The sequence below is a fragment of the Dromiciops gliroides genome, chromosome X, assembly GCF_019393635.1.
Source record: "Dromiciops gliroides isolate mDroGli1 chromosome X, mDroGli1.pri, whole genome shotgun sequence".
NCBI classification, from domain to species: Eukaryota; Metazoa; Chordata; class Mammalia; order Microbiotheria; family Microbiotheriidae; genus Dromiciops; species Dromiciops gliroides.
The window spans coordinates 2,676,797-2,692,030 of record NC_057867.1 but is presented as its reverse complement, the minus strand read 5'-3'; the positions used below and the strand labels follow the sequence as shown (position 1 = coordinate 2,692,030).

Here is a 15,234-nt window from a genome sequence, read left to right as displayed (position 1 = left end):
TCAAATCTGGCCTCAGACACATGACACTTACTAGCTGTGTGACCCTGGGCAAGTCACTTAACCCTCATTGCCCCTAGCAAAAAAAGAAAAAAAAGCTTAAGGCCCAAACACTGTTGCTGATTTATAAGTAAATCCTAGCTGGTTGGGGGTGGGGGGGTGGGGAGCAGGTAAGGACAAAAACACACTAGATTTTAATCATTACACTAGTATTTTATTTACAATTTTTGCATTGCTATTTAAGGAAATCAGTCTATAGTTTGTTATATGTTTGTATCATAAAAGGAATTTGTCCACCAAATACTTAAAATAGCCATCTGTCCCCCCCCTCCGATTTTACTCCAGATTAAATATACCCAGTTTCTTCAACTTGATCTTGATGCCTCTGGGCTCTACCAATCCTTCTATGCCTCAGTTATCCTCTTCGGCATTCTCTTTACCTTACCAATATCCTTCCTAAAATGTGCCGTCTACAATTGATCCTTCAGTATAGCCTGATGAGGGTCGAGTATTGGGGGACTGGCACCCTGTTCCAGGAAGTTGTGCCTTTCTGAATTCAGTCAAGGATTGCATTAACATTTCTGGCTGCCATATCACACTGACACAGTTTGTTTCACTGGATTCTAGTCCCCAACCCCAAGCCTCAAGCATGCATTTAGGCCATGAAGGGACAGAAAAACTGATCAACTTTGGTTTTTGCAGTTACAGATAAAAGCCATAAAAGTTTCCAAAGTTGATTTATTCACCCAATATTGACTTAACAAAATGTCATTAAAATTTGCCTCAAGAGCATGAAGGCCAAGGATCTCTATTCCTACCAGACCTAAGCCAGACCTACTACTAGGTCAAGACTACCAACAAGGCCTCATCCCAGGCACCTTCTTGGGATGAGGGCAGACACCTCATATTGATTTCGGTGGCAACAGACTGACTTCCAACCTAAATCCTGGAAAGGGGAAACTTCTCAGCTGACAGATGAACACATGTATGGGGTTTTTTAGGGTTATGGGAATGGCTCAGGGCTCAACAGTTCCAGGCAGCCCGCTCACAACAGAGGTAGCATCTGGAGAGAGAGAAGATACTGGGGGGGGGGGGAAGTAGAAGAGAAGGGAACAACTTTTTCTTTATTATGCAACAAAGAACCAGAAATCCAAAATAGTCACTAAAAGCCCCCTTCCTCAGCACCCTCTAAAGCAGCACAAAGATACCTCCCAGGCTTGGCTGGGGCATCAGGTACCTCTAACTTTAGGGGGCTGCATCCTCCTCACTGATGGAGGTACAACCAGAGAAGAAGCTAGTGGTGCTGCTCAAAATTCGCTTCTTCTTCTTCTCCCCTGGGGCTTTGTTCTCCTGGGATGTGGCTGCAGGGCCAGTCTCTAGAGGGGCAGGGGAAGGAGTCGGCTTCTTTAACTTTGTGACTGACAGCACCTGGCCCACATCACACATCTCTCGAAGAACCTAGGAGGACAGAGATGGGAATGAACAAGCTCCTGCTATGAGCAAAAGTCTAGCCAAAACACTCAAGTGGACTTCATTTTGACCTCAAATGACAACTCTCTGACACGGTCATCCCTTCCCATCACTGCCTCACCTCAAGTCCCGCCAGCCTGAATTTCTTATGGCAGCTCCTACCTTGCTATTGGGAGTAGCATAAACAGGATTGAAGAAGCTCAATCCTGGGGTCACTTCTGTGGGATCCTCGAGCTTGAAGGAGCCTTCAGAGTTCCGTATATTTTCTGTGCTGCTGGATGTATCCTGAGAGACAGATGGACAGGCAAAACGTCATGGTAAGAAGATCTGACTGGCTCCTCCCCAATCGATTAGAAGCAGTATGTTTGCCCAACTCTGCTGATGTTAATATAATTCAGAGCCAGGTATAAAGGTGTTAGCCAACCTATTTTTTTTTAACTGCCAGAAAGGAAAGGGGTTTGAAGACAACTGCTTCCCATGCGCCCCAAAGGCCATCATTTAGCACACTGAGATGTATGCCTACTTCGGACTTCCTCATTCCCACTGAGCATCCCAGGACCAGAAAAGACTTGGATGATGTTTCCAAGGAGTCTGAAACTGGCTACGACTGGGTGGCCACTGAAAGGTCAGAACAGTGTGCGTCTCCTCTTTGAGCTTTGGGCTTGTTGCTTTCCCCAGGTGAACACTGCTATTTTGTCTAGAACTGCACCAGGTCCAGAGTTTTGAAGTACCAGCAAGGACACCTACTCCCTATAGCTGTGACATTAATGCTTGGCTCACAAAAATGCTGGCAATCCTGGTTGGATCAGTGTGTATATTCCTGACAGAGGCAGCTTGTTCCTTTTAGCTCTAAGTGCAGGACCCTAAAAAAAAGTTGCTATCTTGGGACTTACTTTCTAGCTTTGTGGCCACAAACAAGGGGCACAAGGACTGTTGGGAAGAAAGTACTTAGGAAACCTACAGGTTCTATGTAAATGAGAGAAATTATCAACTAAATAGCACCCGGGCAGGGATTACACTAATCAAGACTTTGTATCCTCCCAGCACCCTGCAGAGGGCTTCCTCCAGGCAAATGCTTGAATAATTATGGGAACAGGGCAGCACAAAGAGCCCCATTCAGGCAATCAGATTGGTTGAATGTTTCAAAAAAACCCAGGGGCTGCAAGGTTCCCGATAAAGAAACCTGGAAGAGCCTAGCACAGGACCCGAAGAAATCCCAAAGGAAAAGACTCATTTTAAGAGGGCTTGGTGGCATTGCTCTACTACAGTACTGTGTCCCTCAGCTGGTACATTGGATAGTTTAGCTGAACTAACCTTTGCTCCTTTTATTCTTGGTCAGCCTCCCGCTGAAGAGGAAGTGATAGATTTGGATAGGAGGGTGATGGGTGAAAAAGATCACTACAAAGAAAACTTGGAGAAAGAATCAGGGCAAGGCGGGCAGGTGGTCTGGGTAGGGACAAAGAGCAGAGCCATCACTCACCCCTTGCTGTTGTTCTCGGTTCCTGCACTTGGCAGGGTCACAGACACAGTCTTCTCCACAGCCTGCCTTTTGCTTCCTGCAGCCACACTGTTTGTTTCCACACCAGCCCTTGCAGGAGCACTGCAAAGCAGGAAGATGGGCAGAAGCGGAATTAGAGCAGGAGAAAGTGGAGGGATTTCCCTCCAGAACTGGCTGGAAGGTGCTGCCTTCACAGCCCAAGGCTGTTCTAGCACTGTAATCAATCACCCGGCTGACAAACTGACATTTGTCAAGCACCTCCTGCGCACCCGAGATGCAGGGGAGGACTTGGCTTCTTCCACATCTGGCCAAGCTTAAGTGGCCCTCAGCACCTGTTTCAGCCACCTTTATGGCCATTGGCAAAACTTGTTCTCATCCGTATGTTCTATCAGGGGAAGTCTTCACATACCTGGGTCAGACATCCTCCTAACTCACGGTCAGGTCTGAGGCCCACCTGTTACCCTCAACCTGGTTTAGCCTGTCTGCTGAGACTGTCTCAGGTTTTACTGGGGTGTGGCCGCTGTGCATGCTTCTTGTAACCACACGTGAGAGTTGGGAGACAGGTGGTCACCAGAGGTGGAGAGGCATCCTTGAAAAGGGTCTGGCAGCCCTCGCACCAGAGGGGCTAGTCCTCCTGAACAGTAAGTCCTCCTTGCAATGAGCTTACATTTTAATAGGGGAGACAAAAGTGCATATAAAAATATACACAGCATAAATATACAGTGAATACAAAGTAGTTCAGTACAAGGTAGTTTGGGAGAGAAGGCACGAGCGTTAGCAATTGGAGGGGGTGGGAAAGGTTTCCCATAGAAGATGGTACCTGAGCTGCACCTCTACAAGGGAGAGAAGATAAGGAAGGACTGAATTCCAGGCATGGTAAATGGTAAATGGTCAGTGCAAAGACACAGACAGAGATGGGAAATGGAGTAAGTATTATGAGTGAGGAACAGAGAGAAGGCTGGTTGGGCTGGAGTGCAGTGTGGGAGAGTGAAAGCCAGTGAGGATGGAAAGGTCACTTGGGGCCAGCTTGTATAAGGTTTGAAAAATTAAACAGGAAGCACAGTACAGTCTTACATATACATGTGTGAGTGTATATGTGTTTGTGTGTGTCTTTATAGATATCTATGTATATGACTAATTGTATAATTGACTAATTGTAGCCTTCTTTGGGGGAGGGAGGAAGAGGGGAAAAAAAGTAAAAAGCGACAGCAGAGAACAAAAGAAAACGTACAAGGAAGCATAGAAAATCTGGGCAGCTTTGAAAACAATGTGTATGTACATTTTCCTCAAATGGAAATTCATTGTTTTAACATTGGATCCTCTCCTATGTTCTGCTTCATACATGGCAATTTTTTTTCTTTTTTCATTTTGTATTTAAGTTTAAAACAAATAACCCCCCCCCCAAAAAAACCCCTAACCAAACCCAAACCCAAAAAACTAAACAGAACTCTATATTTTATTTTGGAGGCAAAAGGAAGCCTCTGGAACAAAGTGGTTTCAGTAGGAACTAAGGTGGGAGGTGTGTGTGTGTGTGTGTGTGTGTATGTAGAGAAGGGTGACACCTGTTATGAAGGCAGAAAGGGCAAGAATGGACAACTGATTTGGAAATGTGGAACACAAGATATTATGGGAACTGGAAGGATGGTGGTGTCAGACAGAAATAGGGAAGTCTGGAAGAATCAAGGGTTTGGGGGGGGAACGACCTTGAGTTTGGTTTAGGAGACATATAGTTTGAAATGTCCAATAGGCCACTGGTGACTGAAACTCAAAAGAGGGGCTGAGGGTGGAGATACACAGGTACATAAAGATGGTAGTTAAATCCATGAGAGCTGATGAGATTGCCAAGAGAGAAAATATAGAGATGGAGAAGAGCAGGTGGTATAGGCCAGGACCTTGGTGAACACCCAGTTAGAAAGCATGCTACGGATAAGCGGGCAATAGTTACTGAGGAGCAGTCAGCAAAGACGAGGGAGTACCCAGGAGGAGAAGGTGCTTAACAGTGGCAAATGCAGCAGATAGCAGATGAGGACAGAGAAAACATCTGTCAGGTTTAGCAACTGAAAGAACAACAGTAACTTTGGAGAGCAGTTTCAGTTGAGTGAAGAGATCAGAAAGCCAGACAGCAAAGGACTGAGTGGAAAGGCAGAAAGATCCACTACAGCTACTGTAAGACCAAGTGAATGGTGTTATTTAAGACAGAAGAGCAGGCTTTTGGACATTCCATCCTATTACACCTCAATACTTCATCCTAGAGAATTTGGAAAAAAGCCATGCAATCCAGGAAGCTAGAAGTTCAGTTTAAAGGACATTTTCCCTCTTCACTTTCAAGCCTAGTAGGAAAAAAATGGGAAAACTCCCCTATCTTAGTCCAAACTTCATCCTCTCAATCCTCCTAACCCCAGGTTTTCTTGCACTAGCCTGTGTGATATCCTGTACTGTGAACTGCTAAGAGGCTAAGGGGCAGCAGACTGTTATGTTGGGCTTATGTCTAGCTCTACGTATCTCAGTTCTCATCTATAAAGTAAAGATCAGAATATCTTCAAAGTGCTTAGCAGCAGCCTGGAAAAAAGACTGACAAACACCACCCCAGGTTCCATGATTCCAAGCCTATTATAAAATACATGCTCTAAGCTAGTCTTACTTCGATTCACAGAATATTAGAGCTCGAAGGGATCTATTCCAAGCCTCTCATTTTAGTGACAAGAAAGCAATGGCCCAATAGTGTGGGCGGGCAGCCTCAGTCCTATTACTTATTACCTTTGATTACAGACAAGTCGCTGGAGCTCTCTGGCCTTCGTTTTCTCTAGCTACAAATTGAAGCTAACAATACCCATACAAGATTTGTTGACATGTGCGCTGTTATCCATGCTCAAGATCACTGAGGTGATAGGTGGCAGAGCCAAAAGAACTCTACTAGTTTGCACTGCCCAGTCATTAATAGCTCTTGGTCACAGGCAACATGGCTAACATGGGGCAGCTGGATGATTCAGGGGATAGAGTGCTGGGCCTGGAGTCAGGAAGACCCATATTCAAATCTGGCTTCTGTTTGATTCTGGGCACATCATTTACCCTCTGTTTGCTTTAATCCACTAGAGAAAGAAGTGGCAAACCACTCCAGTATCTTAGCCCAAAAAATCCCTCGGACACGGGGTCACAAAGAGACAGATACGCCTAAATAACGATGACAACAAAACCACGTGGCTAAATGACCAACTGGCCTCCTGGGGTGACTGGATAAGTCACCACTTTAATATTTATCCTGTCCAGGTTCCTATTGAAGATGCACATACACCCTATGTTGAAGCCATAGAGAGGAGAAGATCCAAACTTTGGACAGCTTTTTACTAAACAACCTGGCTTCTAGTGTCCTCCATCACTCATCTCCCTGGGACTCCTTCCCTCTATTCATTCACGGGACCTTTTTTCCTGGTACATTTGACTCCTGTGCTCTAAAGACCTGCTGTGTGCCCTTCCTGAAATGCCCTCCTCACCACCTCAGCAAAGGTTACAACACTTACCTCTCCCCTCATGTCTTCTCAATCTATCCCCTCCTGGCTCTAAGCTTCTCTTGGCATGTAACTACCCTTAGGTTTTATGAACTACTGAGCTCCTTAAAGACAGGGGGAGTTAGTTGTATTCCCACTATACCCCAGTCCAAGTGATATTCAATAAAGTGTGATTAACAGCAAGGTTCTAGACTACAAGAGCCTGCTGTATACACTGCCAGCTCCTCTCTGGCACTATGGGAGTTGTACAGGAAGCTGATTGCTGTCGAAATGAAAGAGCCTCCTGGAAAATCAGCTGTTCTCATGAGGGTCAGCAGGAATGAGAATGAACTATACCCGATGGATGAAAGAAGGGCCAAGCAGCCCCACTGGCACCAGGGAAGAGCAGTAGCTGGTGAATGGACAAAGGAGCAGCTCAAAATGGCCTTCAAACTGTCGACTGAAAACTATGTAAGTATGGGAATTAGGCAAAACCAGATGATTACTGAACAAAGGATGTCGTACTGACAAGTCAGATTGTTCCTGAATGGTCTTGACCTGGCATATGGACTCCTGATTCATCATTCTTCTGAAGTCAGTCTTCCCTTTCAACCAAAGATGGAGAATCAGTGGGGAAGAACTGGGTGGAGAAGAGAAGGCTCCTGCCCAAGTTCTGACTTGACATTTTCAAATCAGCTGCAATGTAACCATGTGGAACATCTACTTAGACAGACTTTGAACTGCAACTTGAAGGCAACTAACAGTCAACTCTTGACAGATTTCCACACTAGTCCCAGGCTCTGTAGAGCTGGCTTAATAATTCCTCAGGGAGAGGTAGGTCTCTTAATAGGGTTCTAAGAGAACACAATAATGGGGAAAGTTGGCTTGGCTCAGTCCCAGCTCAGATGCTTCATATGCTGTGAAAGCCAGGATCAAGGACTGTGGCCAGAGAGCTGGGGAAGTGGCTCTCACCCCTTGCACGCTCTTCTTGGAACCTTTGACTAATTTTTTTGGCTTCCACTCATCATCGTCCTCATCGTTATCAGCTTCGCTCCCAGAGGGCTCTGTATTAGATTTCAGATCCTCAACTTCCATGGTTCGCATCATGACCTTTTCTTTAGTTGGACGGGAAGGCCTTGGCTAAGAAGAGAGAAGGTTATAGTTATTATATGTTTAAGGTTAAACTAAATAAACAGGCGCCACATCCTTTCTGGCAGCTGTTAGCAGCTACGTTTTCAGAGCAAAGTCTTTCTACTCCTTCAAGTATATTTTACTTGGCTTCTTGAACTAGGATAATTCTGCTTGAATCTTTGGGCCCACAGAATCCTAGATGGAATGGAAATGGGAGACTGACATATCTGAGGGAGTACTGAAGGGTTTCATGATCTTCTGAGACAAGTGGCTCTGGAGAGACAGCTGAATACTCCTCCTCCTCCTCCCCTCAGAGGCTGGAATGGAGGCCCCCTCTCCAAGCACTGCTGCCAGGGGCTCTTCTCCAGATTTCCTTGGACAGTTCAGGGCAGTAGTGATGCTGGGATATATATGGGCATTGTGCTTTATAAAAGGAGTTCTGGGACTCTACTGGCAAGTTTAGAACCCACTGTCCCTACACTCACAAACCAGGGGTATGAGATGGCAGCACTGCCATTAACTTTGGTACCTTGGGTGGGATATACTCAAAGGAAGAATCTGGAGACAGAGTGGCAACCTTTGTCAAGTGAAGTTTCTGCCCGCTGACAACTTGTAGAAGGTTCAGTTTCTGTTTGAAAAGACAAAGCTTGCATGAAGTATTAGGCAGCTTTTGAGTGCACAGCTAAAATAAAGATTATTCACTATCAAGTGAGCTTTGACCTCCTCATGTTTTAAATCTTGGTAAAGTCATGACAAGGCCATAGCAAAAGCTGGTTGAAGGCCTTCCACTTTCCCAGATCGGAATTAGATTTAGACAAGGGCAAACTCCAAAATTCTGGTTCATTCCATTTTGAAAAAACCAAACCAAAAAACCAATCCACATATATGTGTATGTGTGCACGCATGTGTGTGTGTATGCACACACGTATACATATATATGTATAAATAGATATATACATATATACGTAAATACGTCTATGTGTGTGATCTAGAAACTCAAAACACAGAACAAAGTATAGTCATACAATCATCTTGAGGGCTATTCTTAAAGAGTTTCAGCTTTAGCAGCAACCAGGGCTTCCCAGATCTCACCCGGGAGTGGGAATCCTACCTGCTTGATGGATTCATTCTCTTGAAGAAGCTGCTGGTTTTGCTCACATACTTCTCGCATCTTCTCGAGTTCTTCATCCTATTTCCAGGGTAAGTGGGGTTTAAGTAAACAACTCACATGGATAAAAATACACTGCTACAAGGCTGTTAGTTGTTACCCACCAGGCAACGGAACCAGCAAAAAGCTTATTCTGCCTCTGGGAGCAATGAATGCTAGTCCTTAACCCATTGTTCTCGGCAGCCTTGACTCTAATTCTGGCAGCCACACAACTTTCCACTGCCTAGCCCCGTCAAGGATGCCTTCGCTCTTCTTGACTGTGTTCCAGCCTTATTTTCCCCTTATCTGAATGAAGAAGAAACCTGTGAAGACTTGGATTTATTTTCTGAAGCCCGGAGAAACTTGGTTTCACAGCCTCAACTAGGAGAATATTATACCACATTGTACCTGGGTGGGGAGTGAGACTCAAGGAAATCTAAAAGATGAATTCAGGTAGGGGGAGAAAGTCTAGATTGGGAAGAAGTTAAGCATGCCAACATGTCACTACAGGGTGTGGTAACCTCTGGAAGAGATGCAGACGTAAGGCATTTTGCAAACACGCTGGGTCCTAGTTAAGAGCCAGTTTAGAAACACAGAGTAGCAATGGCCCCAGGTTGGCAGGTGACTGTGGGATGAGCTTACTTCCTGGGCAATTATAGCTCCACTGTCCTTCATCCTAAAGATGGCTGAACTTTCAGCATATTTTGTGTGCTAGCATAGCAAGCTAATGCTCAATAGGTGATGTTGCCAGGAGTGGCAGGCCTCAGGTGAAGTTCAGTACTACTCACTCTTTATCTTGGTTATTCCAAAAGGTTACAGTATTCAGTAAGTCAGGAAGCTATATGGCTGTAGTGACAGTCAAGAAAGCAGATCCTAAATGACAATATACCCAATGATAATGAGAAGGAAACACCGGCCCTGCATTCAGGAGGACCTGAGTTCAAATCCGGCCTCAGACACTTGACACTTACTAGCTGTGTGACCCTGGGCAAGTCACTTAACCCCAATTGCCTCACTAAATAAATAAATAAATAAAGATAGATTTTTAAAAAGACAATTAATGCCGTTAGTATGAAAGCCCCAAAGTCCTAAGCACTCATCCTTTCTGTTTCCCTCTTGCTAACTACAAAAGCACACAGTGGCATTCATTCCACAAGCACTTATTAAGTATTTATTATATTGAAGGCACTGCCTTTGAGCAGCTTACAGTCTAATAAGTCAAATAAGTCTGTTCAAGGTCATTTAAGGAGAAAGAGCACACTAAACAATAGGGAGATGAGGAAAGATTGCCCAGAGGAGGGGGCACAGAGGCTGGCGGTGAGGAGGGAGTACATTCTAGGCATGAGGGGCAGCTTGCACAAGGGCAGGTAGGAAGAAAATCAAATGACGAGTGCAGGGAAGAGCTGAGCTTGACTTCAATCAGGTGGAGTCCCTGGAGTAGTTTTAATGAACTGTTTTGCAAGTGTGACTTGGTCAGGGGTTGGTTCGTGTGCTTCCTGGGATTTCATCAATAAAAAACCAAGATACTGTAGTAGAAGCTACTGGGAGACCTTACAAAGGGGCACCTGCTCACAATGATGCCTCACACAGCAAAGAATAAATCCATCTCATTCTCTGCCAAGCCTGTGGAGCCCAGCCCTGTGGACGGCCACTTTCTCACAGTACCTGAAACTTCAGCCTGTCAAGCAGCTGCTGCTCCCGTTCACTGATGGATTCTTCTAGCTGTGTCTTTACGGCTTGGTTTTGCTGCAATTGGCTAAGAAGATAGAGTACCTAGGGAAAGACCAAATCTTGAATGGTGAATCATTCATAGATAAGAAACGTTCAATGGGTTAATGCATAAGAAATGTTCAATGGGTGCTCAAAGAAAGAAAGACACTCGAGGTTATCCCGAATGCTGATCTAGGCAATCTCACAGTGGATCTGGGGGAGTGTACGCTATTCTTTTGCAGAGAACTAGCTCTGGGATGGGACATGGGATCAGCCCACTGAGCCCTAGGCACAGCCCTGGCTCTGAATAGTTGTTCCTGGGAAGGGTGTGTGCAGGTGGCTGCTTCACCTTATCCTGATGCAGCTGTTCTAGCTTCATCAGCTCCTCCTGGAGTTCACTCTCCATCTCAGCAGTGTGATTTCGTTCCTCAAAGAGCATCTTTTGCAGGTCAGAACAGTTGTCCTTGCTCTGTTTCAAGTTGCTTTCAAGTTTGCTGTTCTGTACTTTAGAAGAGACCAGCTAGAAGGGGCACAAAAGATCAATAAATCCAGAGAACTGCCAATTTTTTATGTGCTGGGCTGGGCAATCGCCATTTCCCTAAAATGAACAATGGGCATGGATGTCTTTTAGTCCAAGTCTATGAACTTGGCTAGGGCACTGTCAACTGAAATATCTGAAGATTATAAGAAGCCTGTAGAGGGTTGTAGTTTTGCTTCCTGTCTCCAAGCAGGGCTAGGACCAAGAGCTTAGAGCACCACACAAGTTGAGGCAAACCTTCATGCACAATTGTCCCATTGCACCCTCTGTGCTCACATGTTAAAACATGTATGTGTTGGCCAAGACTGTATAAGTGGGTCAGGTCCACACATGTTTCTTCAGGGGTATCATAAATCCTACTTCACTTTTATTTCAAGGCCTCTACCATGAACTGAAAAAATTTTAGAACATTAATCAGGATTCTTTCATGAGATTAAATTGATTAACCCAAGCCAATCAATAATAAATAAGCATTTATTAAGAGCTGATTAACTTGCCAGGCACTATGCTTAATGGCTGGGGATAAAAGAAAAAGCAAAAACAACCCCCCATCTCAAGGAGCTGACATTCTAATTTGAGACAACATATGCCCCAATCAGTAGATGCTGGGAGAAAAAGGGAAAAGACCTCCTGCAGAAGCTGGCACTTGAGGTGAATCTTAAAGGAGTCAGTTTGGGAGGGGTGAGCATGCCAGGCATGGGTGGGGCTGGGGGGCAGTCAGTGCCAAGGTATGCATTGTATACATAGATAGGTATACACAATAAGCTACCTACAGAGAAGGAAGAACCTTAGAAAGAACTGAGCAAGGCCTCCCGGAAGAGGTGGTGCTTGAGCTCAATGAGTCTTAAAAGAAGCCAGAGACTCTAAGAGACAGAGGTTGGAAGCAAGAGAACTCCAGGCATAGGGAAAAGCCAGCCCAAAGGTGGAGAGACAGGAGATGAAGTGGCCTGTACAAGAAAATAGCAGCTAAGCCAGTATGGGCATATTGGAGGGTGCACGGAGCAAGTCAAATTGAGGAGAACAGGGAATGCAAGAGGGCACAAATTGGCGAAAAGCTGGAAATGCCAAAGGCTCTTTGATCCTGGAAGCAATAGGAAGCCTTGGGAGATTACAGAGTGAGGAAGGTGACGGGTCAGATTTGCAGTCTGGGGCATCTGGGTGGAGGCTGGCCTGGAGAGAAGCCTGAAGCAGGGACACCAAATAGGAGGCTATTGCAGTAGTTCAGCTGAGAGCTAAGGAAGGCCTGAGCTGGGGAAATGGCTGTGAGAAGAGTGATGTTATAGAGAGAAAAAGAAGATCTGGCAACCAATTAGCTACAGAAGTGTAAACAGAGGAGCAGAGGATAACATCAAGGCTGAAAACATGGGAGAACCAACGACCCATGCCCTCAACAGTAACAGAGAAACTCAGAAGAAAGAAGGGTTTGGGCACTTAGTGGGGAGGGAGAAATCCAATTTGAAATGTGAAACAGGCAGCTGGTGATATGGGGCTAGAGCAACCAGGGCTGGATTATAATCTGACTTGAGAATCACCTGCACAGAGATCACTAAGAGAGCCAGTATAGAGTGAAGAGAAGAGGGTTTAGGGGGCAGCTAGGTGGCACTGCAGTGGATAAAGCACTGGCCCTGGATTCAGGGGGACAAGAGTTCAAATCCAGCCTCAGACACTTGACACTAGCTGTGTGACCCCAGGCAAGTCACTTAACCCTCATTGCCCTGCCAATAAATAAATAAAAAATAAAATCAATACATTGGGAAGAAATTCATGGCAGAAATAATGAAAAACATGAGTTCCTCCAAGGTCAGGCTGGGATCTCTCTAGATTTAGTTCAATTGAAGAGGATTTAGGACAGAGCCTGGGGGGGGGGGGGTAGGGAAGTGGGGTGGAGAGAGCCACACCTACTGGTGGTATGCACTTATTAGTAGATGTGATGTGGATAAAGATATGGCAGGAGGAGAACCAGAGAGGAGAGGTTATGCAGGAAATCGAGAAGGTGGTCAACAGTGTCTAGTACTGCAGAGAGGTCAAGAAGGACTACAGGCAAGAGGGTTTTAGAGCTGGCAATTAAGAAATTCCCAAAGAGAGTAGTTTCAGTAGAATGATGAGGTTGGAAGCCAGACTGTAGAGTATTTAGAATTGAGAGGAGAGTAAGTAGTGATAGCTGAGAAGGTGAGGAGAAATCTATCTGGCAGGCATGGTATAGCACCTAGTATTTTTGAAGGATGGGGGAGACAGGTATGTTTGTAGGCAGCAGAGAAGGAACCCATAGGGAGAGACTGAATATTATTAGAGAGAATGGGGATGAGGGTGGGGTCCATCTGCTGAAGGAGATAGGACGGGATGAGATCGCATATAGAGGGGCTGGCTTTGGCAAGAAAAATAAATTTTCAGATGGTGGTAATACTTCCAATTGTTATTTCTGACTCTTGTCTCATGTGAAAACGCCTAAAATTGGAGGTGGTAACAGGCACTTAAGCCAATTTAACCAAACCAATTTATACCATCTATGCTCCTATCTCTTGTTTGAACCTCAGTCAAAATGGAACAGGTGACTCTAATTTCCCTTAGACTAGCCTAACATGTACACCAGAGGAGTCCATCCTTGGCCATCTCATCCTTAATCTAGGAATTGGGAACTTTCCTAAAAAAAAAAAAAAAAAAGAGCCTAAATCCCCCATCCTCCAAATCCCCCCTGGAAAGGCCCAAATCTGCTAACTGGCACTGCCCTGAGTTTCGTACGTCATGCTGACCTAGTACTGCCATGTTTTTGAAGAGCCAGGCCTGTACCTGCACGAAATTGCCTAAGCATCTTTCTTTTTTCTTTTTTTAATAAAGTATTTTTTTTTCCTGTTACATGTAAAGATAGTTCTCAACTTTTGTTTATACAAGCTTTCCAATTTCAGATTTTTCTCCCTCCCTCCCCTAGACAGCAGGTAATCTGATATAGGTTACACACACACACACACACACACTAAACATATTTCTGCATTAGTCATGTAAGCATCTTTCTTATACTGGCTTCCATCACAAGGCTTGGCCTTGACGGCCAATCTCATTTATTGTTCTCACGTCGAAGTCAAGCACAACAAATAAACAATCTCCCAACATCCCATCTCCATTCACACAGCCATGCTCTTAACTCCCAGTAAGCAGGGAAGCTTACCTCTCCTATCAAGTATTTGAGAGCACACTTTGCCTCCAGAATGGTTGCGATATTTTCCCAGCGGTGCTTTGCCCTATCTTCATTGTCTGCATCCAGCAATTTCTGTTGCAGATCAGCAATTTGGGCACTCCTTCGAAAAAGAAACAATGGCTTTCACTGCTATGTTGCCTGAAGACTAAGGAGAAGAGAACTTAAGGAGGCAGCATGGCATAGTGGAAAGGGCACTGGATCTGAAGTCCAGAAAATCTGGGTTCAAATGCTGCTTCAGACATAGACTAGCTGGCCTCTTGTCCTCAGTTTCTTCATCTGTAAAATGAAGGTGATGGACCTGGTCTCTAGGGGAGTCAGCTGCACGAACCCTGAGGAGACTCTTCTAACAATCCGTGAAATCAAAGAAATACATCTCTCTCTATCTGGGTATAGATCATTGATGAAGTCTCATTACAACAAACTCTTAAAATTACACAAATTCTTTTTGCAACGAATGAGACTTCAGCTCTCTATAAACGTGCAATTACTTCTAGCCACATCACCTAGGACGAAGACCAAACTGAACAAGCACACAAGGTTTGGGTGGGAGGTCTGAAAGAACTGCCCAGCCATGTGACTGGTTTGGTAGCCCTAAGCCCCCCACTATTACCCTAGGCTTATGTGACATGGGGCCAGTCTGAGGTATCACATGGCCCAACAGTGTCAAGAGTAATTTGGATAAATGTGGCTGGCCCAGAAAACTGTCTAATTTTATTAAAAAGTGCCCCCGCCCCCCCATTAGCTTAGTGGCTGACATCTGATGTGACTTATACCACGAGGAGAGGACTGAGAACATTCTTTGGTCCTTTCATAATCTGTCAACGAACTAAGTACTTGGTGACTATGATCACCTCAGCTCCTACAACTGGTTCAGCAGTCGGCTAGTTAGGGGCTGTAGGGGCTACAAAGGAGACATTGTCTCTACACTTAGAAAACAATATTGAGGATTTCAGGTAGATGATATAAATGCACATGAAACAACTAGTAAATACTATACACAATTAAGTTAGTAAAGGGCAACATAAGGACCCAGGATCAAAGAAGCAGTGTTAATGACTCCAACTT

At 45.0% G+C, this 15,234-nt stretch overlaps 1 protein-coding gene across 3 annotated transcripts in view; it reads right to left on the bottom strand.

The window, feature by feature from the left end:
• Positions 1-209: 209 nt before the first annotated feature.
• Positions 210-15,234, bottom strand: part of KIF4A (kinesin family member 4A) — a 91,905-nt gene continuing 76,880 nt past the window's right edge. For all 3 annotated transcript variants that reach the window (XM_043974584.1, XM_043974585.1, XM_043974586.1), the window contains 9 exons: positions 14,140-14,269; positions 10,788-10,958; positions 10,394-10,501; positions 8,693-8,770; positions 8,111-8,209; positions 7,423-7,590; positions 2,948-3,067; positions 1,630-1,752; positions 210-1,455 (listed from right to left, as the gene is read on the bottom strand). In XM_043974584.1, the coding sequence (XP_043830519.1) occupies positions 1,243-1,455; positions 1,630-1,752; positions 2,948-3,067; positions 7,423-7,590; positions 8,111-8,209; positions 8,693-8,770; positions 10,394-10,501; positions 10,788-10,958; positions 14,140-14,269 (1,210 nt within the window). In that variant the 3' untranslated portion in view covers positions 210-1,242. The remainder of the gene's footprint in view (positions 1,456-1,629; positions 1,753-2,947; positions 3,068-7,422; positions 7,591-8,110; positions 8,210-8,692; positions 8,771-10,393; positions 10,502-10,787; positions 10,959-14,139; positions 14,270-15,234) is intronic.